Source organism: Lissotriton vulgaris, chromosome 10 (genome assembly GCF_964263255.1).
Source record: "Lissotriton vulgaris chromosome 10, aLisVul1.2, whole genome shotgun sequence".
Lineage (NCBI taxonomy): Eukaryota > Metazoa > Chordata > Amphibia > Caudata > Salamandridae > Lissotriton > Lissotriton vulgaris.
Window position 1 is genome coordinate 1,009,200,801 of NC_141698.1, and position 26,572 is coordinate 1,009,227,372.

Below are 26,572 nucleotides of genomic sequence, written 5' to 3' on the forward strand. Positions count from 1 at the left end.
ATTTTTTGTTTGACTTGGAGCATTATTGCATCATAGCGCTTTTTAAAATCACTTTCAGACATGTTGCATAGCAGCTACTGTACAACATGGCAAAACAAGCATTGAAAATGCAATAGGTCTCGCCTTTGATTAAGGGTAAAAAATTAGTTTTGCTATACAACACTATTAGCAAAGCAAATGGCTTTAACTTAATCAAAGGTGAGACCTATTGCATTTTCAATGCTTGTTTAATACAGTGAAAGCATTGCTAGATAACTGTATGCTTTTGCCTCAAAAGATGCTGGGTAGAGCGGCTCTTATAAAGATGGCAGTGCTTCCCTTATTTAATGTTGTATTGCCACAGCCCCTTGCTTTCTGTACTCCCAATTTTTTCAGAAAGTGGATTCTATGATCTCATCATTCCAATGGACTAGAGGCAATCCGAGAATCTCCTTAGCAATTTGATATGGAAATACAGGGAGCTGCCCTTCCTAATTTGAGAACTTATAATTTGCTCACTTTGTACAGTTTGCTTTTCAATTTAGAAAACCTCTCTCGTTGCTTAACCACTTACATATTGAATTGATGGTCATAATGACTGCAGAGAACCTAATTGTTGATGCCTTACGCCTATCCAAATCTCTTTAACATGTTAGGTAAAAGACTCTCCAGTGGGTTTTTGGAAGGAAAGTGCAATTTAAAAAAAATATATAGTCTTCCATTCATAAACTCTGAGTTGCTCATCGGGCTCATAAAATGAGGAAACGAGAGAGTAATGTATTGATCCATTTCCAAAAGCTGGCAAATGATTGGGTTTTAAAGATTAGGGCCAGATGTTTCAAAAGGGTTTGCCCATTCTGTGTCTATGGGGAAATGTGTTGATACATATGGCCCTTAATGATTTCCGGGTCTGCACCAAATGGGAAACTTGGGAGGAAGTCTCCATCACCAGCTAAAAAAAAACTGGCTCCAATGGTCGTCTAGAGTTATTTATGGGCATTTGCAGTTTATAGATCCCAAAACTCTGGCCGAATAAAGGGAGCCAGCTGGAAATGTAATTAGCATCCCTCAAAGGCCAAAAGTGGGTGATTGGTGTAGATATCTGCTAGTATTTGATAAAGTAGATATTTTCGGCTGTATCTCTGCTAATGGCTCATGAAGGAAGGGTTAGAAGTGTCACGAGATACGTGGCACAAAGCCAATGGGTTAAACTTTAAAATTCTTAGGCGTGCTAACTATTGCAAGATGCTATTTTTTTCAAAAATACTTATCTATGGGACCACCCAATTTATAAATAGAATTTGTAAAGATTACCCCAACAAATGCTTCAAATGCGATGCAATAAACATTGGTAATTGGAATCACATGATCTAGCACTGTTCTAAACTAAATCATTTTTGGAAGAACATATTCAGTTTTTGGGAAGATAGATTGCAGCTTGATATGTTGCAGAACCCTTTACTTGGTCTTTGCCTTAAGCCGTTGATAGCGAAAAGAATTCCCAAGATAATATTCATCTCAATGCTGGTAGCCAGATCGTTACTTCTACAAAATTACATCTCTAAATCTGTCCCATTCCTTCATTGACTGGGTAAATTGCAGAGGGTCAACTCAGGGCCAGAGAGAGGAGTACGCAAAGAGGATTGGATGATCCAAACAATTTTATGAAATATGGATTTGTTTTATGGTCTCTGCAGAGAGCTACAGAAGTGCTGGGTCTTGTTAACAGCGTATTGCGATTTATTAAGCCTTTCGTATGGAATTGTTTTATTTAATGTTTATTCCTGCAATATGTCTTTGTATTTATTTCCTTATATGTTTTTCGTTGCTCCTCCACAATAAAATATTTTACAAAAATTTAATTAAAAAACATTGTATTTACCACCAGTTCTTGGATTGAAAAATTAACATAAATACAAATTATACATACATTGTGAAAAATCTCCAGTAATAAAACTGTTTACCCTCTGAGGAATCCAGATCTGAATTCCTGGGGCGTCAAAAAATTATACTTCCTTACATGAATCTAAAATGGCGTTTTGAATAATGCCAGCAATATTGGAGGTGAGAATTGGACGGTGGAATTTTAACGTATATCCATCTTATTCCATATTCAGTTCTTTGAGGACTGTGCTCCTATACAATTTTCTTAATTATGAACAAGTTAAATACATAAAATTCATTTTATTAGTGCACTGGACATGCAGGTGCCTGCACAGTTGTAAGGGTTGCAGTGTGCTACCCAGTGGCGGATCCTCCATGGGGGCGTTTGGGCGCCGTCCCACTGCTTTCTCGCCGTGCGAGAAGGCAGAAACAAATAGTAGAGAAGAACTACCATTTGTTTCTGCCTTCTCGCACGGCGAGAAAGCAGAAGTTCCTGCTTGAGAGAGTGGGAGGGGTTACTCGAGGGCAGGTGGGAGTGGCGTTCCCCACTGTTGTTAATACGGTCTGTTTGGGCAGCCTGAGAGGCTGTCCAAACAGACAGTATTAACTGTATTAAGAACAGTGGGCAAGCCGCTTCCCCCTGCCCTCGAGTAACCCCTCCCACTCTCCCTGCTCTCTGTATGCTGCAGCATACAGCAGGGCCGGCTCTAGGCTCATGGTGGCCCTGTGCAGGGAGCGTAGGTGGGGGCCCCGGAAGAGGGGGTCCGGACGGGGCGGAGCTCAGGAAGGTGTTTTAATTATACGTCCAGAAAAGTCGTTAGATGATTGACCAGTACCTGCGGCTGCTCCTACCCTTCCGAATTCGTCTCAGAACGATACAATTTAGGAGGAGGAGGGCATTGTGACACATGACATGAGGGACTGGGCGCATCTGTGACTTGCATGGTGCATGCTTCACTTTGCAGCTGGGACATCACATTTAACTCTGTCTCTTTATACTTTGTATGAGTGACTGAGGCCGGCCTGTAACTAATCTGCACACAGATCTCGCCAGTCGCCAGCAAGTGTATTCACCACCAAAGTTATCTTAGAGCTACAATGCTTTGGAATTTGATGGGTAAACAAAGATCTAGGTGTCTACAGTCTAATCCCCTGCAATAAACTATTTTAAAGTGAAGCCTGCTCGAGAGAAAACAAAGTATAATTAGAGGAGGTATAATACAGCAATATATGGTAGACACTCGAGCACAAGAACAAACGTTACGTTCGTAGGCAAAGGCAATGGTGGCACTTGTGCAAGTATCAAAGCAAACAAAATGCCATTACCACGCAGTCCCCGGCAACACTCACTCGAAAGATCTGCCAAGGTGCCCTTTTTGTCAACTGGAGAGCATCATTATATTCCCACCCAGCCAGGTAGATTTGTCCACACACGCCCACTGCATTAATCTGAAGAGGATCAAGTGCACAAAATCTGATAGTCTTCAGAGCATCACCCCCATTGGGCACAACATGCCATGCAAGGCGTAGATGGCAAGGGGTCATCTCTGAGGGGGGGACTCTATGCAGGCAGTAGAAGGCAAGGCGTCTTCTTTTCTGGGAAGTGCTGTGCCGAGAGAAGAAGGCAGACAGAGGTCATCTCTGGATGGCTGGACAATAATAGACCATGGAAAGGGTAAATAACAGGGCAATACATAAGGAAATCATACTACTTCGAACAGGGCAATAATACTGCCTCAGAGGGGGCGTTAAGAGGACATCAGGGGTCGTAACATGGCATCAGCAAAGACAATGATAGGGCCTCAGGTGTCAATAACAGAGCATCAGTGGCAGGAATAACTGCCAACTACATAAAACAATAACGGGCGCCCGAGAGAATAAAAGTGGTGCTTCAGATTGGGTAGTAATAGCGCATCGAGAGGGCAGAGGAGCGAATCAGAGGGGCTATAATGTCATCACAGGGGCTAATAAGGCCTAAAAGAGAACAATGGCAAGGCGTCTGTGAGGGTAACCAGACACGACAATATTATGGCACCACCAGCGAGGGCAATAAACAGTTAATGGGCATCATAGTGGGCAATAATGGAGCATAAGGGAAATGGAGCACCAGGACCAGAAATATCGACATGATACCTACTTGGGCCACTGCCTGGTCGCAGATGAGTCCTAAGGTTTGTGTGTTCGGAGGCTGCAGATGGGTGGCACTTCTAGGCAGCACCCCACTCCGGCCTGCTAGGGCTGGCTGCAGCACTGCAGGCTGCGGAAGGCTGAGCTCAGGTGAGGCTGTGATTCCAGGACTAATTGCTGCCCGGCCCATGGCCCCCACACAGTGATTGGGCTGCCACTGTCCTGAAGTTCAGTGAGGGGCCGCCCAGTGATACTCTCCTGGCGGCCCCATGGCCCTGAAATTCCCGGGTCACTTCTCCGAATAGGCTGCATTCAGTACTACGCAGGGATAAAATTCATAACAGCTGACGGGGATTCAGCAGAAGGTGTTTTTTATTATTTGTGAAAACACATCACCTGTAAAACTAAAGTAATAGGTTCCAGCAATGGCTGCAACCACTTACAAATAGAAAGAAAGAACGAGCCTCTGCACGGACTGCAAGAAATAAAAGTGAAACCAAACTAACTGAACACTTAGGGGACCCTGCACCACAACTTCAAGACAACAGCTTCAACAAGCAATACTCTATTATTAAAGAAAACATGTTTCCTACCTTAGAACTCGAACCAGCTTAAAACTTTCGGAAAAGGAGGCCCCTGCACTTCGAGGAAAACAAAGCTGAGAGTGTCACAACTCTGTGCTACACCATCCTGCTGCCGTGGCTGCCCTTACGAGTCGAGGTCACTGGGAGGACAATCAAACTTCCGCAGATCGGCAGCAGCTCCTGGGGCCCCAGGAGCTGTCAATTGGCAGGAAATTAGGGGGGAAAAACCATAGTGATTGATGCCTGCCTGAGTCCGGACCGTGAAATGTGACCTGACAGGCGCCAGCGGTCCCAGTCTAGCAGAGTTCGCCAATTCAAGAATAATGCCCATGTGATCCTCGGCAGATAATTGTCCTAGGCGGCCTAATAGGGAGTGGGTGGGGTGGCGCCAGATACTGAAAAATAGCAACACGGGAAGGCGCGCTACCTTTTCACTTGGCTGGATACATTGACTGCTACTAGCAAGCTGGAACTAGTGCAGACCACAGGAAATGGCTTTAGCAGGTCTCAGCTCTGGTTACAAAAGTCAGCTCCTGAGCCCAACACTTCCCAATAATCAAGCAACCACTGAGGGTAGGCGGCCCTGCCTGGCAGGTTTCACAGTCTCAGTATTAGGCACAGCAATTATCTGTTAACTGACTGAGCCTGTGCTGGTGGCAGCGCCCGAGCCGGCAAATCTACAGGAAGTAGAGCGGGCTCAGGTCACAGGCTCGCTCTAGCAGTCTGGTGTGGCCAATACTTCAGCACTGGCACAGCAGAGGGACGAAATTAAGATGCGTGATACTTGGCAGTCCTGGTCGTGGCGGCACTGGCGGCCCCTGGGGTTTGGCGGCCCTGTGCAGGTGCACACGTTGCACATGCCTAGGGCCGGCCCTGCATACAGAGAGAAATAAATGGGTAGGGCAGCCGGCCGAACCAATCACAGCGCTGTGCTGTGGTGGAGTGGAGGGAGGCTGCCTGCAGCCTTCCTCCGTGACGACGAGCACCATGGGAAAGGAATTCAAGAACAGGACTGCGTCGGCGGGAGTCGGGAGTCTGGTGGAGTCTCGGAGTCGGAACTTGAAGGGGTGAAGAAGGTAAGTTTGACTTTTATTTATTTTATTTATCCCACTTCCCCCCCACCGAATTCAAAAGCTTTATTTTTCTATTTTGAAAATTGTTGTATGACTTGTGAGACATGTAACAAATCTAAAATGTTGAACATACTAGTTAAAAATCTTTTCATGCTTCTCTGCTCCAATGCTGTTATAGTTTATGGTTCTTATTATTTGAGTTAAAACACAATCTGTTAGTATGGATTTGCGCTAGTATTCCGGTCCAGTGGTGACTTATCCAAAATGGTTTGGTTGATACCACGACAGACTGAGTCTAGCTCGGTTTGTGGAGATGCCCAGTAGGTAGAGTGAGTGAAATTAGATTTCTGTTGGATAGATTTGTTAAAATTGATTTGTGAGTTTGATGGGCAAGTCCAAAAGGCAATACTAAATGGGTACGAATTTTCTTGCTTGGTATGCATTAATTTTTCTGGCCGAGGCAGATGTAAATGTGTAGTAGTGATCCAGCCCTGTCGGGAAACACGTTTGTTCATTCGCTACACAAAGGGTTAGCGAAGAATGACATCTTGTGTGTGCAAGTACAACATTTGGGTTAATGTCATCTTTCAGAGGATCTCCTACTCTTGTCGCATTTGGTTGCCGAGTACAGTTAGAGCAGGTGTATGCAGTCACTGACCATATGTCCACTCGATTTTATTTTTTTTCGGGGGGGGGGGGGGGGTTCAGGCACCGCGCTACGGCTTTCAAATGTCACCAGCTGCGACTGGTGCTACCTATTTGTTAAAGGGATGTATCCGGGGCCACAAGAGGAAACGGGCTTCCTTCTATTTATATCTGTTTTGATCTCCCCCTTCGGTTGCTCCCTTTATTTTAAAGTGTATTGAACTGGATGGTTGCGTCTAAAGATGAGGAATTGGTACGCATGCCAGATATGAGTGACAGGAAGGTGATTGCAATCTGCGTTTTATAGCTGGCTCCAGATAAGAATGTAAATCTTTTATTGCCTTACTATATTGGTGAGAGAGGGCATTCGTTTGAAAAAGCTTAGCTGAATTTTTTTTATTTTATGTGAACTTTCATTTGGAAAATTATTCACTGCATGTTGTCTATGCTTTAAGTGTTGTCTATTGTTTTGCATAGTTTCACACTCCATTAAAAATCTCAGCATGAAGTATGCAAAGTTAAGAACAATTGTAAATGTACCTAACCCCAATATAACCATGTTTAAAAAAAATCCACCCAGTACTACATAATTGTGTCCCTAAAATGTTGTGGTAGTAACCTAAATAAGTCTAAAAAAGACAGCACCTCTTCTGAACTATCCAACACTTTTAGCAAAGAAACAAGGGTCCTTATTCAGAGTGCCCCAGTAAAACGAAGCAGTAAACCATTTTTTAGGTCTCACCTACGCAGCACGCATGCGCTGCATAGGCAAAAAGACCTTTAGCAATCGCTTCGGCTCTACAGCCAAAAACCGTCACGCGTTCCATTGCCTTCAATGGCAATGCGGGCACTTTTGGCGATCCACTTGCGCAGCGCCATATGGTAGCAATTATCGCTCCAGGCGCTGCTCGCTCTGGCAAGTGAAATGCTTTCACTTTTGCTGACACTTTTTTTTTATCCAGCACTCCCACCCCACTTGTTTTTTAGGTCTTGTGTTTGGCAGCGCATGTGCTGTCTCAGCAACACTTAAAGTAATCTGTATATTGGCTTCACCTCCGTGTAATTTCTCCTGCCCCTCGTGATTGGTTTAAGTTTGGCTTTGCTGTTGTTTTCTTGATTTCTGTTGGCTGTTGGCCTATGGTCACTTCTGTGTAGTCCAGAGGCAGCAGTGCCGAACTACAGTTTCGCTCTGCTCGCACTTAATTGCGTGCAGTGTGCCATCTGGTTGGAGGCGTGGCCCCCCTCATTCCGTGCGACCACTTGTTCTTGCTTGCCTCTGACTGATAGCAAATGCACAGCCACCTCATCTGTGACATTTCTCACAGAGACAGAGGTGGTTTGCATATACGACCCGGTCTGAAGGACTTCAGCAGACGTCGCCACCACCTTCGCTTTTTAATGAGACCGTAAATATTGCGGAGGGTCCCTGTGATTAGAGTACACTTTCTACACGCGAGAGGGGGAGGGGCAGTCAAATGACTCATGTCCCCTCCTCCCCGGCAACACCCACTGTTGATTTATTCCAGGCAGATGCTTTTGACAGGGGCCTGTAAAAATCAAGCCCTCAGTTTATTGTGGTAGTTAATTATCAGTCCAGCTGCCAGTGCAGACCCCTTTATCGTGCAAATGTCTTTGGTGCCTCCTGGCTTAGAGAGAGGAATGTTCAGCTATGCTCGGCACTGCCTCTGGCTGAAACTAAAAGTCGCAAACACTTTTTTTGCATCTGGACAAAAAAAAGAAGTCATTAAGTTTCCTGCTTACCTCAAATATAAAATGAAGAAAACAACCCACGCCTATGTTCACACGTGCTTCCCTTCTTCAGTCTAGTGGTACACGTTTTAAGTAATATGGTACACTCTGATTTTCACACACGGACAGAGATCTGCCTTCATTTTTTAAAAGTTAGTTTGGTGGACAAAATGTCTCCATTTACTATTATGCAAGCTTCAACAATGACACAAATCCTTTTGCTCCCATTTTGCATCTATGCAAAACTACGTAGAGTACAGTGAAATTAGAACTCTTTAATTAATCAACACAACATATTGCTGCTGTTGTAAAATGCAAACCGTTTTGAAAGCCGATAGATTTTTGTTTGCTTCAGAAGAGTCTATTGTACAACTGTGTGCACGTGGTCACTAGCCGTCCCAGGCCACGTTGCTCTGTTGCCTGGGGAAACACAGGTTTGCAATAGCATAAGCATACATTTACTTTGGCACAGTGCATTTTCTATCAGTGTGATAAAAAATAAAAAGATGAAAGTTTATGTCCAACAACCTCAAAAGAACATCCCCTACTTCATATGTTCTCACAAAATGCAAACTCATTCTCTCTGCAATAAATCTTTTCACCGCTCTGCCTTTGGTCCTTTTCTCTGAAAGACAAGGCCTCGGGCTTTGTTTTCACAATGCGTTTACTCAACCATTGAGGTGACTTAATAAAGCACTTAAGTAGGCGCACACCATAGTCATGCGGATGGCTTGGTTTTGTAAGAGTCTTGTTTTCAAGGTGCAAGAGCGGGCCTTCTGTTTGTGATGAGCGAGTTAAAGGGGGGCGCTCAAAGAGAAAAGGCTGACAGGGCAATCAAAAAGGTGTGATCTTCAGAATAAAATAAGGGCTTCATTTAAACAGGGGTGGTTACGCTCAAAGCACTAGGGGTGGGCCTCTGCAGCCTTTTATTTGGCATTCTGTCAAAGCCTGCCAATAAAGTTTATTTGGCATGACACTTAAAAACTTTTTTCCAACCTTCTTTTGACTAACTTTCCAATCAACCTTTTGAAAAAGGGAGAGAAAAAACTTGAAATAAACACCAGAAATGGAAGATAAATAAATGTTTTTCTAAGTGCCTAGCTTGGCGTGGACTGAACTGAAATCCCTCGAGGACCCAAGCTCTCTCTTGCTCCCCCTTCTTCCCCTCTTTTGTGTTAATGCTTCAAAGATTTTCCAATGGCCGAGTTTATTCCCACTGCAAACACTTCTATTTACAAGGTCAAGTGTATCAGCACTCGACGCAGCTTAAAGTGTCAATATTTATCTAAGGGTGTTTGAGTATAGATCAGCTGCCCTGGCAGAAGACCATGCATCAGCCCACAAGCACAACATCCCTTGACAACAATATCACAAGCCCGTGCTTATTATAATATATAATATATATATAATAATATTCATAGATGTATAGACCGAAACTGATATCCATACAGCTGAATTGGAGCTGATAATGGCTAAATAAATTAGTAGAATTGAATAACGAACGCTGGCCTGATAGAAAGACACTACCATGTCTGGTTTCACAATGTCTCAATCACCTGCACAATAATGTTAGACAGCTCAGTTTCTATATTTGTTTTAAATTCCAAAATCTATAAAAATATAGAAACCCCAAAAATATGGAAATTGAGAGGCAGTGCCCAAAAATACAGTCAAAAACAAACTGTGAGAATATGCGGTGAGACAACATAAAAATGTAGGGGTTGGTACTATCGTACAAATTTTACGTTAGAATTTGCTTCTGATACATACTACGTCAAACACTGACGAGCATGTATGCCACCTATCTTCAAGGATTTGGTAGAAGGATAGTTATCCATCTGGGGATGTAGCTCAGTGGTAGAGCGCATGTTTCAATTTCAATGCCCGCCATCTGCAGCTCTTTTAATAAAAATTTGCTTTTCTATATTTTTTCAATTACACTAATAGATCAGATGAAACATTTACTTTTTTTCTTTTAATCTGATTTATTTTACCGCTCATGACCGTTGCAATGTCTTCCGAGCACTAGCTCATTAAGGTGCTCCGGTGACCCGTGCGCAAGTGCTCGTGTGCTACTGGACGCAAATACCACAACATATTTAGTCAGTTATGGATTTGCACTTATTATATTAGTAGGAAACTGTGTCCTCTGCTCAAATTTGCTTTTGTTGTTAGTCTCTCTATAGCAAATCAGCAGGAGTTGTACACTCATTTCATGTACACTGTACTCTATCAGCAACTTCAACCACTACCTGATCAGATATGCACCCCCTTTCTCATCACTAATGAACACTGCTCCCCATAATCAGCCTTAGCATCTCTTACTGACTAGTTAGTGCACAACACTTCAGTCATCGTAAGTGGAGTCTGGCAGTTAATTTCTCGCTGGCCCATAGCAGATCGGACACCCACCTACAAGGGGACCCCTCAAAGGAGGTAGGCGCCTAAGCGGGTTGGGTCAGGAAATGGGAACCGAGGAGATTGAAGCTCTCCCCAGGCAAACCGACAGTCTCTTAGCAGCCTCTCATTATAAACAGACCTGTCTGACAGCCTTTAAGTAACAAGTCTTTGATTAACGTTCATAGGAAAGTGAGCTCACTGAACTGCGGCAGACGCGGGATCATTTCATTTAGAGTTATTCACTGCTCTCTTGTGCAACATCGGACTCAATCCCAGAGTCGAGCCCGCTCTGTTGAGTTGATCAGCTAAGTGTCAGCGAGAGGCCAAGTAATGAATGAGCACTTAGTCTGTGCTGTGCTCCTTCTTTAGCGGAGTAGATGCGTGCTAGCAGGCTGTCAGAAAAATGCTAGCTGCAGTGAAGGACTTACTTTTTAGAATTATTTGTGGTATCGAGTATCATTAACTTGGGTCAGAGGCACAGCGGCTATTATTTATAGCGCTTAGTAACTATAATAGCGTTGTATATAATAAGAAATTATCATTAATACTACTCCTGTCAATATTACTCTTCGACCAATTGTAAGTGGACCTAACCCCAATATAACCATGTTAAAAATCCACCCAGTACTACATAATTGTGTCCCTAAAATGTTGTGGTAGTAACCTGAATAAGTCTAAAAAAGACAGCACCTCTTCTGAACTTGCCACACTTTTTGCAAAGGAACAAGGGTTCTTATTCAGAGTGTCTCAGTAATACGTAGCAGTAAACCATTTTTTAGGTCTCGCCTACGCAGCGCGCATGCGCTGAATATGCAAAAAGACCTTTAGCAATCGCTTTAGCTTTTCAGCCAATAACGTGCACGCGTTCCATTGCCTTCATTGGCAACGCATGCATGTTTGGCGATTCACTTGCACGGCGCCATATGGTAGCAATTATCGCTCCTGGTGCTGCTTGCTCTCGCAAGTGAAAAGCTTTCACTTTTGCCGACACTTTGTTTTTATCCAGCATTCACCCCACTTGTTTTTTTGTATTGGAGAATCATGCCACCACTTGTTTTCTAATGCTAACGTGAGGTGCATACTTTGGCACACTTCCTTCTTTTGTTGAAGTTAACTGTGCATTCCAAGAGGGCTTCTACAGTCCACAAGAAACAATGCGGTCAGCATTGTGCACGAAATACTGCATATTTAGAGACTGTAAGTAACGTCCAGTATAAATAAACGTGCACATGAGTAATACAAATCCATTTTCAAGATGCAGAATCGGGTTCTCCAGAGAAATGCAGCGTGCATTAAACGCGTTCTATTGCTTTGAGGCTGTAAGGTCGTCCTTCTTCTGTGTTTATTGTGAAGTGCAATGTTTTGCACCCTATTGGTTCTTTGCTGTACTTCCTGTGCCTGTCTGTTGCGGCCTCTGAGCAATGGAAGTGTGTCTGCTTTTTCTGACAACACAGCGTGTGGTGCTGTAACTTGCTGCCCTTACGCTGTGGTCTTATCCATGGCCAGCTTGCCTCCTCTCCGCGCTCGAAAGGAGTTGTAAAGGAAGGCGACCCTGCCATAGCAGAAGAAGCAGATGTTGATATTGAAGTAGAGGATGTGTCTGAAATAGGTGCCGGAGGGTGAGTAACTGTATTTATATAGCGCTTACTACCCCCTTCTCCTGACTTTAGGACCGGTACAATATACCGCTTCCTGGCCAGGTGTTTTTCTTAAAATTTGTAACAAGCTCGTTCTGTTCTGGTTTGATGGTATGCAGCACTGCCTTCTGGGAATTGTAGTTGTGTGTAGTAATAGGGTCTTATTCCTTATTGTAGTATGCAGAAATGTAGAACTTTGTGATGTTAAATAGAACGTGTGGTTCTGTATTAAAGCAGTGGTATGGAATGTTATTATTACATTAGTGATTAGTAGCTGCTGCAGCTGTAGACATCCTAGTACTTAAAGAACTGCTCCGTTCTCGATGCCCTCCTAGACTTCCACCCTCGGGACCTTCCGCAGCTGCATGTAAAGCGGAAGTGGGGCTTCGAGGGGCTGGTTTGTCTAGGTTTGTGTGTGAGCCTATCTCAGCTGTTTCCCCTTCACGGTGTGGACCTCTCGGGGTCCCGCCAACTAGCCAGCTTCAGGACTTGCATGAATGGCACCCGGATAAACCTGCTGGTCCCGAGCTGAAAAGAGGCAGTATATTGCCTTCCAGTTCTTGTATGTGGAACCCGTGATTTATGAGCATGCGAAGGGAAGCTAAAGTGTAAGTTTGCAGTGGGTGCCACATTTTGATAGGAACTTTCCAGGTCTGAAATGTTCAGGTGTCGTCAATCTGCACACACTCTTGCCTTCACTCACCCCCTCTCTCCTCCTCCATCCCTATTTTTAGAGTAGTGTAGGAGAGTAGGGTCTGCAATCCTATGATCACCCAGATTTTTTGCTTTTGTTTCACTGGTTTACGACTTTCTCTGGCTGTGGGCCTGCTAATCAGACCCACAACCTGGCTGTTCTCTTTCTAAATTACGATATGTACCCTAGGTGCATTTACCAATTGGTACTGGGCCACCTTATCAGACCCCGTAACGCAGGGCGTAGGTGTACCCAGGGCCGCCAGGGGCTGAAGCATGTATTATGCCACCCCTGGCTGGCCTCCTAAATTTGACACAACTGGCTGCACGACAGCTGGGGCGAAGCCGTGTAACCACCCTTCGCTTTAGGTATAGTAGCTCTATATCTAACCATACAATGGACACCCGAGTTCCTATCAGTCACTCCTATGGCAGGCCTTAACAATCCTGAAGGCAGAGTGCGTGGGCTCGTGTGAGCTAGGTTCAGGCCCGAGCCGAGCCCGGTTGCAGTTTGCGGAATCAAGACCCAATGGCTGTTCCATGATAACGCGTACCATAACGGTAACTCCGGTGTCGCGTTATCCAGGCATGTCGAGTAAGGTGTCATACGAATCGGGGTGCTGCCCTCTCACCAATTCTGGCGATGAGGTTAGCATCCCGCCCCTCTAGAGGGACACGACATGCACGTAACCGTGAACCCCGGTTAAAGTTAACTGCTCCACAAAATGGATGCTGCCACCACAGACACGAGTCTGACCTCCTGCTGCTGGGAGTCCTTCCAGCGAGGAGCGCTTGGACAAAGGGTTTCCCGTCGAGGGCGGTGTTCGCACCGTCCCAGACAGGGTTTGTGTATTCTGGGTAGGTAGGGCTTTTGCGTGAAGGTGACTGCGGAGTGGCACCCCGGTGCTCACTACGCATCTGCCGGTTAGAACCAGTTCCAGGGGCGACAGCCCTGGCCTGGGGAAAGTCCGGCAGGGGAGAGGGGTGTAACTGCCCCCTTCCTGGTCCCACCCTTAGGGCAGGACCTAGTCATGTACCCACCCCTTTCTTTAGAATAAAGACCGGAGCGGGGACCCTTCCAAATTAGATCATCTTTGATTCAAGAACTACTTTCTACGAAAGGACATTCAAGACTCTTCTCAAGATTTCTCCCTTGTGACTAAGGAGTAGTCACCCTGCATCAGCGGGCACCAACTAAGAACTCTGCGGTTTGCTGTAAGTCCTTCCTCAAGGAATCCGACGGCCCAGCTCGACGAGAACCGGCTTCCCTGGCACCTCTGACCTCTACCCACATCATCAGCTCAGCTGTGATCTGTGGGTGCGACGAGACCTCGAGGGACCGGCCATCATCAGAACCTGCACGCTCTTAAAACCAGCACGACCATCGAGGTAACTCTCTGGTGAGTGCTCTGGGGTCCGAGAAGCCCCGACCCTGAAGCCGCTCCAGCACCGAAGTGCAGTCTCCCAGCATCTCCACGATCTGCGTGGGGCCCTTCTGCTCGCTGCTCAGCACGTTGTCTGGTCACTAGCCGCTGGCTTGTGTCCTTCTGTGACGACATCCGAGAATCATCACTGCTGGTCTGGTTGCTCCAGACTGGCCCTTGCTTCCATCTTTGCGAGAAGCACCCCGGACCCTCCTGGTCCACTCAAGACGCCCTCTTAGGCCCACCACGTGGCCCTGAGAACTGCCAAGGCTTGTTGCCCCATCCTGGGCCCAGCGACGCCGACAGCATCATCCTTCGTGGGACAGCTCGCACCTCCGCCGTGGTCGCCGACAACGCCTCCTGGTCCGTGAGACTGCAGAGCCTAGCGTCGCCCACTCACCTGGTCGAGGTGACGGCCAACCGGTGCCTTCCTGGTACCCTCTGACTACTGGCTAGTAGTACGAACTTGGTCCCCTCTGCTTTCAGGTTTCTTCAATCTCCGATCCAGGCTTGGATCTCTACGAACTATTCAGCACTGGTCGCCGGCCAGCAACTCCTTTTCTTCCGGCTCCTGGCTCGTCAGCGAAGACCCCGACGCCTGTAAGACTTGTGCAGCCGCAGCCCTCGTGGCTAGGTAACTCGGCATTTCGGTGCCTGCATAGCCTCCTTACTCTAGGGTCCCGAGTCCCTCGCTTCCGACTTGCCTTATCGGGTCCGCCCGAGACCTTAATCTTTCCGTGTCCTCGGACACTTGTTCCTAATTGTGCACTTGAAGTATTTGCTAAAGAGATTTGGTTTGTGCTTAGTACCCTGTCCTCATAAAGAGTACAGGGCTGTTGTGATTCTTAATAAATATACTGTTTATTTTCATAACACTTGTGTGGTGTCCTTTCACTGGGTGTTCAAGGGGTACATGTGTGGTAAACAGCTGGCTTAACACGCCCTCTCGAGTCTTTAGCCTTAGACTGCTCGTATCCACGCTACTAGGATAGCTGGTCTATAGGTTGACTTACAACCAAACACCATAAGGGTCGTTGGAACGATACATAGCGGTCGCTAGAATAGCGAACGTTGCATATCGGGCCAACTTCTCACAAGTAGCACTTAGTAATCACTGGGGAAACGGTTAATAGTCACTTCAGAGCCCCCCTCATTCTACAGATCTCACAGCACACTAGAACGGAGCAAACTCTGGGGTACCAGAGGGTGCAAACACCGTACAAATGACACAACAATAAAATACCAGCATCTTCACCCTCACTTCTCTTCCCCTCCTCCGCTGCAACTTCTTATTCTATCTTTCTTTTCTCTTTGCTTTCCCTCCCCCTTCTTCTACTCCTCTTATCTCATTCTCCTCTCCGCCAGTCATTATTATAAATGTGTCACCAGGTCAGCCATTTTAATTCCAAGCTGTGTGTTTATCCTGGCTGCATTCTGTACTTTTAACAGGCCTGCCCAGCTTATCGGATGTCCCCACAAACAGCCCTTTCTTGTATTGGCTCAGGGAAGTTAGGGTATATACGTTGCTTAGTCAACTATGAAATGGCTGTTTTTTTAATGCTTCGTTGATATTTGTAGTTAGTGCTTGGCAACTAGTAAAAATGTATTATTTTTATTAGGTATCATTGATGATTTCTAGTTGTTTTTATTCGCTTTCTGGAACTCAGGGCTTCCCAGAAGGGTTGTCCCCACTTGAAAACCTGGCATAGCCAGTAGGTCTCGCCTTTGGGACCTTTTAACCCCTTCGAGGCTGATGACGAGCTGGGCTCGTCATGGTGTAGCCTCCTCGCACACTGATGACGAGCCCAGCTCGTCATGTAAAGTGCGTTTTTTAAAAAGTCAGCATACGAGCAGAATAAGGGCAGCGCGCATGTGGTTAAGTGTTTAGCCATGCAACAGCTGTTGCACCAAGAATATTGTGCTGCATAACTAAATACTTCGAAGGTCCCAAAAGCGAGACCTATTGGCTATGGCAATGCTTGTTTTGTTTTTCCGTGGTGCAGCGTTCTGCCGGTCGAATTAGGGGTTGGTCAGTAATACTGCATGCTTTTCCCCATTCAAAGTTGCATCACTCAAAATGCTGGAGTTTTTTTGCCACATTTTACTTGGAAAGATTTGTGCAATGAAAACCCTCCACGATTGTGTGGTACCTGCACACAAGTTACGCAAGGGTCTTGCCTAATCATTTTCTTCTCTTTTGTTTCAGGTGTCCTTGTGGGTACCATTCTGAAAAATATCACAGATTTTGTCACAACACCTACCAAGAGGAAAATGATCATGTATTCAGCCGTAAGTATGAGTTGACTATTGGGGCTCATTCACAAATTTCACTTTAAAAGTCAGAAATCTACACCAATAATTTGAGTGGATTGTGGGACTTCACAGATGTTTACAAGAAACTGAAGGAAATAACCAGAAGTTGTAGATTTCATGGAGTGGTCTCCTCTGTACAATTGCTCATATAAGTATTTTTAGATTTTTGGATAAACACATCAAATTTTTTCTTTTTTCTTGAATTTCTTTAATTCTGGCAGTATTTCCTTACCTTTCCCACTCTGTGAAGGCCCATATGGTAACCTTTGCTGTGAAGTAAAATTACTTTTTTACAGGTTGAATGTCATCTTCTAGAATGTTGTCATGAAAGTTTTTTGTGGTCACAAAACCTGAAATGAAATTCACAGGGTGTGCAACCACAAAGCACCTTTGTGCTATTTACATAAGCCCTTATATGACTTGGGAAAGTTTTTCCGACTCATATAAGGGTGTTTTGAGACCCTGTCCGAATTGAAAATAGAAGAGGGCATGAAAGATGCATCCTCCTTCTTTCTGTCTACGACTCAGAGAGGGATTTATCACTGGTTTGTGATTTCAATTATGGTTGCCAACCATGTTAGATACCAGCACCTCAAAGAGGGTGATATCTGATTCGCAAATAGGTAAGCAGTGACCATGGTACAAACTCCTATTTGAGAATCATGACGGCGACCTCAAACGAAGTAGGCAATGGTCCCTAAGACCACTGCTGCTCTCCCCAATGTCTTCCAAACAGGAAACCTTATTTTGAAAACAACACTAGTCGATTTAATGGCTACAGACTGTTTTTAAAAAAAATCAAGTTTTTATACCCCAGGCACATGTACAAATTATGATTTGCACTTCCATTTGCAAACCATGCAGGGTGCAAATTCTGCATCCCTGGGTTATGAATCGGAATAGTATAAACCCCATTGTTCCCTTAAATTCGGCAATGAAAAATGTAATTCACTAGCTAATTTTTCATAGCTGAAAATTCCACCTGGGGATATAAATCTCCACAGAACTTAATTCCGTGATTCAGGGCGTAGAAATCGTGCCTTCAGATTTATGATTTTTTTTCTCCCTCGTAAAAAAAGTTTGACAGTCAAGTTCATTGCAGGATATAATTAACCATTATGCTGATTGGCTATCTCAATGCATGCACAAATAGGCTGTTCATGTTTTCCGAAGGCAATAACAACAAAAATAGCATAAAGCGAGGTGTTCTAGGACAATGAGTGCTAAGATTTAACTAAGCAATTTTTGATGCATAAAGTATATACATGTACAGTGCAACAATGTTGTGGTGCAACTAGTGTTTACGATCACTACAAACACAAAGGACTTTTGAAGGAGGATTCCTTTAGAGAGACAAATGTATGAATGAAAAATAAATGGATGGAAGGCTGAGCTTGGTGCAGTGCACTCAGGTCTCATTTATAAGTCTTATATTTTAACAGGATCACTGTTGCAATTTTCAAAAGGTTTAGTTGTAAACGATTTTTGAGCATATTCCAATACAAACAAAATACAGTGCAGCAAAAAGCAATCAACGCAAAACTGAGGTATTACATTCAACATTTTCAACTCAGCCCTTTTTTTTAATCATATATCACCAAGTCAGTGCTTCAACAAAAACATACCATTAAAAAACTTCGAGCCCTGGGTCATTCTAGGGGCAAGGGAAGGAATCAGAGAGATTGCAATACAGAATCAGTGCAAACAAACAAGTAGGCCAAATTTGGCTAACTCACAATCTCACGTCACTCTTCCCCTGGTAGTGACTGTCTGACCTCTCATTGGCTCTGCACTCTTCCAATCTCCAGAGGGTAATAAGATGACCGGACAATCACAACAGTTTCAGTCCCTTAGACCTGGTACAGTTAGTAAATGGCAGATGTGAGATCCAGCAGCCATCTCCAGTCCCCATTGGCCCAGCCTCTAGAAGAATTGGTTCGATGCTGTGAGGTGCAGAGAGTCAACTGATCAAGCACTGTAAAGATCACTGATTGGAACTCGAAGTAATAGACCACTTCCTGAATGCGAGTCCTAATCTGTCGCTCTGAAGTGGTTTGTAAAATGATCTGTGCCTAACAGAGGAGACTCCAGAAATTGGGCTATAGTTAAACATGTATTCCAGTAGAAAAGTACGATGGAGCCACAAAGACCCCCTACCCTCTAGAATCTCCTAGCCCAGATAAATCTAAGCATTCTTAAATCTGTAAGAATGTTCCATTCTAAAAGACAAAAGAATGAAACACATCTATCATTCCTTAAAAATAGACTAAACCAATACATACCATTTACTGAAAACAGAGTAATTCCTATCAAGAATAATACTAAAAGAATGGTAAGAAAGCCACTACTTGTACACTAAATACAAATTAAATGATTCATACAAAAATACATCAAACATAATATTTTAACCACTTAGGATGGGCCATCACTCGATTCTTTTTGCTTTTCAAGGACACTTTTATGCACTTCTTCGCCACACAACTTAGAAAATATCATCTCTTTCCCATTGAAATAAACGAATTTCTGAATGTTCTGCATTTCTCCATTTTCCAAAATCACTGTATAACCTAGCATAACCTAGCACATGTTTTATCTTTATGGGCTCAGAAAACTTTGAATCATTCTTAGGTACAATACCACCCACGCTGACTCTCACCCAGTCACCAACCATGAGCCCAAGAACATCTCTCTTAATTCTGCTGTTGTGTCTATCATTACAACATATTTGCTTCATCTGTACACATTTCACTACATTACACTATCATTCTGTACACTTCATCTCATCTGTCCCAGCTAAATATCTGTCTTCATTTTCCTTACCCGCAATAATACAAAAGGTGTCTGAATGCGGGGTGGTGCTGTAGCTCCAAAGAATTTATTTTTAGCTCTTTCTTCCAATTCATTCTATGTTCCATAGACATCTGTAAGCAGCCTCTCAAAACATGGTTGTTTTTAAAAAAAAAAAAAATCTTTTTTTTTCAGTTTACGCAACATAAACAAGAACACCCATTTGGCATCACTACAATGTATGCATACATTTCGACAACCTCATAATTGGCACTTGGGAACGTTGGCAGCATCCAGAGAGGTTCGGACACATGAGGAGTAAACAAATTAGCAGACAAATAAAAACCATCTTGAGGAAGCAGCCAAGTACGTTACAACTATAGGACTGGTGGATTCTTGAAGGAAGGAACCTGAAAGCAGATGGGACAGAGTCTGGGTCACTCAGGAGTGATCAGGGGCTCGGTAGACAAATTCCCACCCATGTCGGGTGCTTCAGGTCTGAAGAGGGAGACCTTGACTCTGCAGCCACAGGAGCCAGGAGACATCGAGGATGACCAGGAGACAGATATGAGCTGTCCCACGAAGGATGTTGAGTGTTGGGGAGTCGGTGTCCCGCGGGAGCACCAACAAGCCTTGGAAGCGGTAACCCACAAAGAAGGTCAAGGAAGGTCATGGTCTGACCCAGCAAGGACCAGGGATTTACTACAGTAAGGGGAGTCAGGGTCGGCCTGGAGCAACCAGGGGAGATTAAGAAAATCAGTGTTGTCCCTCAAATGGACCCACAGGCCGAAGCCACAGGAGCAGTTTCACAAAACAACAGCTTCAGGGCACAGACTGCTAGGAGGCCAAAGTCCTTTGTACGAAATGTGCACAGAGGTTGGGACTATCGATAGCCAAATGCACGTAATTGGGGAACGCCAACAAGCATATGCATTTGCTAATATATGCGGTGCACAGGGGTTCGGGTTATGCGGTCCCCACGAGGGATACTGGCCTCAAACTTGGTGAGAGGCAGCTCGTCCTCAAGGAACGGTGGAACCCACCTCCTGTGTTGCTGAAGCCTTCGGAGTCTGCAGGAGCTCAGTATCAGCAGACCGGTCAGTAGCGTTACTGTGCCTGCGAATGCAGGGGAGTGACTCCTGCACCCCAAGGGAGATACTTCAGTTGTCCTTGATGCTTCACAGGTCCTGCATGGAGCCTGTATGGTGCACTGGCACAGACAATGCTTTGGACGGAGAGGGAGACAAAGTCAGGCCTAGTTGAATTCCAGCAAAGTTCAGAGTGTCCAGACGGTCGAAGGTCAGTGGTTTCTTAATCAGAATCTTGTTGTCGTCGAATCTAGGGTCCTACAGCCAGGTATGCACTTTTGTACCCACGGGAGTGGGTTACACAGATTCAGGGGACTATCCCAGGTGAGGGTCAGGACGGTGGGGAGGATACTCCCCTGTCCTTTATCCAGTTTCGCACTAGAGCAGGAGCCAACGGCTCCCAGGACTGGTTTGAACTAGACTATGCACATGGAAATCAAGTGTTCCCCAGATGCAGACTTTCAGGCACTTTTGAAGTGCACCCACCCAGCCCCAATACACTAATCTTGTCTGGGAGGTGGTTACACCTCCCTGTAACCGATGTCTATTGTCCTGCCTTCTTCTGCTCGAGCTTGGCTCAGCAGCAGCAAGGCAGAAATGTGTCTCTGGTCGACAGCAACCATTTTGTGCTGCCTGGGTCGAGAAGGCTGGTACCGGGAAGACCAGTGACCCCACAAAGCTTGTTTGGGTATGATTCCAAGGTGTTTGATACCAAACACGACATGTTTTGCTGCTGCCGTTTTCGAGATAGCATTTTACGGGAGCATATAATAATGCACCCCTACCTATATGTCTGGCTGCGTCACTGACAACGAGGGAGAATGGTCTCCGAATCCTGGAGAGGGGCTCTGCTCATGCAGGAACACCCTCTCACTTAAAACCCAGGACCCTGCCTTCAGGATTGTCAAGGCCTGCTAGAGGGGTGACTGAAAGGTTTTAAGTGTAGTAACCTATAGATATCACCTCCACATTGGTTCACAATTCGGGATTCTGCAGCGCTCATGCATGTGCGTTGTCCTGCGGCTGAACCCACGCCGCTTAGTATTCCACCAACTCCCCCCCAAGAGGGGAAAAACGGGTCGAACGGGTAGATATGGTAAGCCTATATCTAAAGTAAGTGGCGCATGCGCCACACTACACAGACTGCAGTGGCAGGCCTGTAGTTCCATTTTGCATGGCCTCTCATGAGTGTCATAACACATGTGCCAGCCCATGGGAGGCCTCTGGGGTACCTATGCCCTGGGTACACATATACCATATACTAGGGGCTGACAAGGATACCCCAGTATCAAATCTGGAGTGTACCTAAGTAATTGCATAACAATTTAAGGAGAAAGCAGATAGACTGGAGTCCTGATTAGCAGGATCCCAGTCAGACTAGTCGAAAACAGTGTAACATCAAGCAAAAAGTGGGGGTAACCATAAGCAGATCCTGCTTTCCTACAGATATCCACTCCATCCTTTTGCCAAGGTCTTTCATGAAATCTAAGAGGTATAACAAGGAACTTTCTGACTGACATGGAGTTGTCACTCTGCATGTATTCCCGACATTCTCACGCACCTCTCCAAAACCTCGTCCATGCTTGGAGACCAAACGTTCATTCTGCCTTTTGTCTTCATAGATGTCATCCCACTGATAATTTCATTTAGGATGCCAATGATGAGCATGCTACAAAATATGTGGTAGAGTTGTTCGCTTCCAATTTCTTGAGATACCTGTCATATACCAGTAGACATACTTTAAGTCCCTTTATAGCACCCACTTAAATTTGGTGTGTTTATATATTACAGTTGGAAGGTTTTACATAAGTTGTACCTCTCTCTCTCTTCCCTCTGTGTATAACAGCCTTGATAAGCAGCCAACCAGCCCTTATGTTTGTTACGGCTTGCACATACTTTACTGCAAATGTGTATTCTTGCAATCTGAAAAGTTACTTGGCTATGCGAGGTATAGCCCTCTTTGCTGCTTTTGTTTTAAAATGTCCAATACAGTTTTGTGACCTGTCTATAGTTAACATTTTTGCCCCAGAAATACGACCAAAACTGTTGAATCCCCCACTGGCAAGCCTCTTAATTTTTTAGCATCCTAGATGCAAATGCCACTGCTCTTCCATGACCTTGATCAAGTTGCATCATACCAGCTCCAAGTCCAGAAGCACTGGCGTCATTCATTACAATCAACTTGAAAGATTCAAATGGTTTCAATATGGGAATATGGACACTACTTCTCTTTACAACCAAGAAACAGTTCACAATCCTTCAACCATTCAAATCTCACCTATTTTTAAGCAACCGCCTCATTTTTGCTGTAATATTGAGTAAGACCCAAAACTGTCTTCAATTGGTCCTTGCTTGTTGGACTAAGAGCATCTTCAGTAACCTCCAGATCTTTCAATTTGGATTTAATGCTGTATCCATTGTCAATAAGATATTCTATTTCAGGAACTGCAATTGTGCACTTTTCGGCACCTATTAATAATTCCGAACTCTTCAACCTTTCCAACACCTCCTTCAAAACACAACCAGGCTCAAATATGTCTCTACCACTCTCTAGAACATCATCTTGAAAAAACGACAACACAATCCATTCCGGATAATACCCTTTGCATAACATGTTGAAAAACACTCATGCAGAACTAAACCAAACATTATCCTCTTATACCTAAATGGTCCCTCCAGCATCCAGAGTTCTGACTGATGATAAGCATTAGACAAATCTAAAGAAGAAAACAACTTCCCCTTTGCCAAAGTACTCCTCATTTTGTTTATGTTATGGATTGAATGTCGGTCCACCCAAATGCATTCATTCAAATCTTACAAGTTAATGCACATGCCAAAACTATTGGGCTTAGCCATTCTGATGACTCTCACTTTCAACTTCAATTCTTTCTTTAGTAACTCTTTTAAAGTTAAATGTAATTACCTGACTTTGTGCACTTTCTGTAATGAGCTTTGCTGCAAAATAATACAGTGCTGAAATCCTCTCAGTTTGAACTAAAGCCTGTTGGAACACTTCAGAAAACTCTAATTTCCATTCTTCCACATTCAAAATGTCCATAACTACTACCTTCTGAGGAGGGAAACAACCTTTACTACGCAACTTTTACAACGCACTACCATTACAACAAACCTTTTACAATGCAACATCCATTACAACGCATGCCATTACAACGCAACCATTACAACGCATGACACTACAACGCATACCACTACAACGAATGTCATTACAACGCAGTCATTACAACGCATACCATTACAACGCATAGCATTACACATAGTACCCTTACACTATCCAACACTTACCATACTGTTGCACCCCCTGGAGTTAGAATAGTAATTTTTACCCCTATACTATCCAATACTTACCCTACTGTTGCACCCCCTGGAGTTAGAATAGTAATTTTTACCCCTACACTATCCAACACTTACCCTACTATTGCACCCCCTGGAGTTAGAATAGTAATTTTTACCCCTACACTATCCAACACTTACCCTACTGTTGCAACCCCCTGGAGTTAGAATAGTAATTTTTACCCCTACACTATCCAACACTTACCCTACTGTTGCACCCCCTGGAGTTAGAATAGTAATTTTTACCCCTACACTATCCAGCACTTACCCTACTGTTGCACCCCCCTGGAGTTCGAATAGTAATTCTTACCCCTGCACTATCCAATACTTACCTTACATGCAATGTAATGTTATGCGTTGTAATGGTATGCGTTGAAAAGGTAGTATGCGATGTAATGGAATGCGTTGTAAAGGTAGTTTTAAAAATTTCGTTGTAATGGCATGTGTTGTAATGGAATGCGTTGTAATGGATGTTGCGTTGTAAAAAATGCATTGTAAAGGTATGCGTTGTAAAAGTATGTGTTGTAACGTCATACATCCGCTGAGGATGATTAGGATCCAATGTGATTCTTAAGCCCTTCTGCTCTCTCCATCCCTATAGCATTTTACCTTTTTGAATTACATAAACCATACCAACAGTTTTCCTTTGCAAGTTAATTCCAATTCATAATATCCCAGAATGGGTAATATGATTCTATAATAACTTGTTCATTGCTTAGGAGTACACACCTGAGCTGCTCCCACATGGAACATGACTGCCCACATGTTTACTTCCACACCATTGAATGAACCAATACACCTGGGTGGTGTATACAGTGGCACAATAGCAATACACTCAGTTGTACAGGTACAAACGGAAGATAGATTAATTGACTCTCTCACAAGCAGGACTTCATTGCTACCACTACTGTCTTCTTCCACAAAGGGCACACTTTTGTTTTTAAGTTTAACGTCTAAATCACTATTTTTGCAGACACAATGTCCATTTTCTTTACAACAGGAACATCTAGCTGGGACCACCCGCCAGACATGCGGCGGTCCCACCACTGCAATTAGGATGCGCCCACCATACTGGTGGGCGCATCAGGGCCTTTAACATTGCGGACAGTGCTGCTGGCTTCAGCTCTGTATGCAATGCCAAAATGCCATGCTATGCATTTCCCTACACAACGTGGCAGGCACCACGTGGTGCCTGCCACACAGTGCAGGGAAATGCAGGGGGGTACCTCCCCCACCAAGGAGGGTCCGCTACGGGCCCCCTAATCTGTTTCCGCCTGTCTTTTCACTGTAGGATGTCTGCCACGAAAAGACAGGCGGAAAGGGATATCATAATCCCTACGGCAGTGCCTGCAAGGCACCACTGCAATGTTGCCCCTTATTGTAGTTCCGCAAGGCGAGCAGAAAAGGACCACCTTGCGGAACCGTGGTGGACGGTCTTTCCGTCCGCCGCAGACTGATTGGGTTTCCCACCGCCATCCTAATTCGGTGGTGGGAAAATTGGGCTCCGATGGCGGAAGGACGGGCACCGCATGGCTGGCGGTGCCGGTCCTACCGCCATTGTAATGAGCCCCTATGTATTTCTGACTCGCATATCTAATGCACTGTGCCTTATTTTTGAATCAATCAATCAATCATTTGTAAAGCGCACTACATACCCGCAAGGGTCTCAAGGCGCTGGGGGGGGCGCTACTAATCGAACAGCCAGGTCTTGAGTATCCTCCTGAAGGTCAGCAGGTCTTGGGCCTGTCGTAGGCTCAGTGGGAGGGTGTTCCATGTCTTGGCGGCGAGGTGGGAGAAGGATCTCCCACCGGTGGTTGTTCTTTGGATGCGCGGGACGGTGGCGAGTGAGAGGTCGGCGGAGTGTAGCTGGCGGTTGGGGATGTAGAAGGAGAGCCGTCTGTTGAGGTAGGCTGGGCCGGTTTTGTGGAGTGCCTGGTGTGCGTGGGTGAGGAGCTTGAAGGATATCCTCTTGTTGACGGGGAGCCAGTGCAGGTTTCTCAGGTGGGGGGTGATGTAGCTGTGGGATGGTATGTCGAGGATCAGTCGTCCTGAGGCGTCTTGGATACGTTGTAGTCGTTTGATGAGCTTGGTCGGGGCTCCTGTGTAGAGGGCGTTTCCTTCTACGCAGGCACATCAGAATTGTCAGCAAATGTATGAATTTGATATCCAGTTTTCTTTCTGTGTCTTTAGAGAATTCTGTGAGCTCACCCACGTTTTGGTTTTCTTCAGTATTTCTAGGTTTCAATACTTTTAAGTAAGAATATATACTTTCAAGTAGCAACTGTCACAGATGTTTCTTTCATGTTAAGAAGTTTCTTGTGAATTTTTACATTTGCTGTCCAATTTACTAGTTAGTCTTTCACAATTTCCTCCTGCAGATATTTAAATATACAAGTAGGAGTTAACACATGTAAACATCCAACATCCTGTCAACTGATTCCCCAGGCATTTGAGCTTTGGAAAAAAAACTATCCTGTTCTATAACCACATTTAATTTTATTTTTGTTCCATAATTCCGCACAAATAGCTTCTAAATAGGTTTCAAATGCTTCTTTGTAGTCTTCTCATAATATCACTGGTTCTCCAGAGAATTTCTGGAATGTTGGAGGTGCTACATACTTTCCATCTTTATAATCTTTATAACACACCGATAATCCATACTAATATAATAAAGAGAGAGACCAAACCTTTGATGCAGGTAATCTCAGGAACCACAGCACCAATCACAACACCCAATACAGCGTTGGAAAGGGCAGTTGCAGCAGAAGGACATAGGCTATTCAAGCGGCAACCATATACATTTAAAAGGTAAAAGAACTGTGCCAGCAAAGTAGTCCC

The 26,572-nt window shown here is 44.6% G+C and overlaps 1 protein-coding gene across 1 annotated transcript in view; it reads left to right on the forward strand.

Annotated features, from left to right (window-relative positions):
* Positions 1-26,572, forward strand: part of ACP3 (acid phosphatase 3) — a 263,609-nt gene that overhangs the window by 186,658 nt on the left and 50,379 nt on the right. Inside the window, exon 8 of the mRNA XM_086942048.1 lies at positions 16,402-16,484. Coding sequence (XP_086798174.1) covers positions 16,402-16,484 — 83 coding nt within the window. The remainder of the gene's footprint in view (positions 1-16,401; positions 16,485-26,572) is intronic.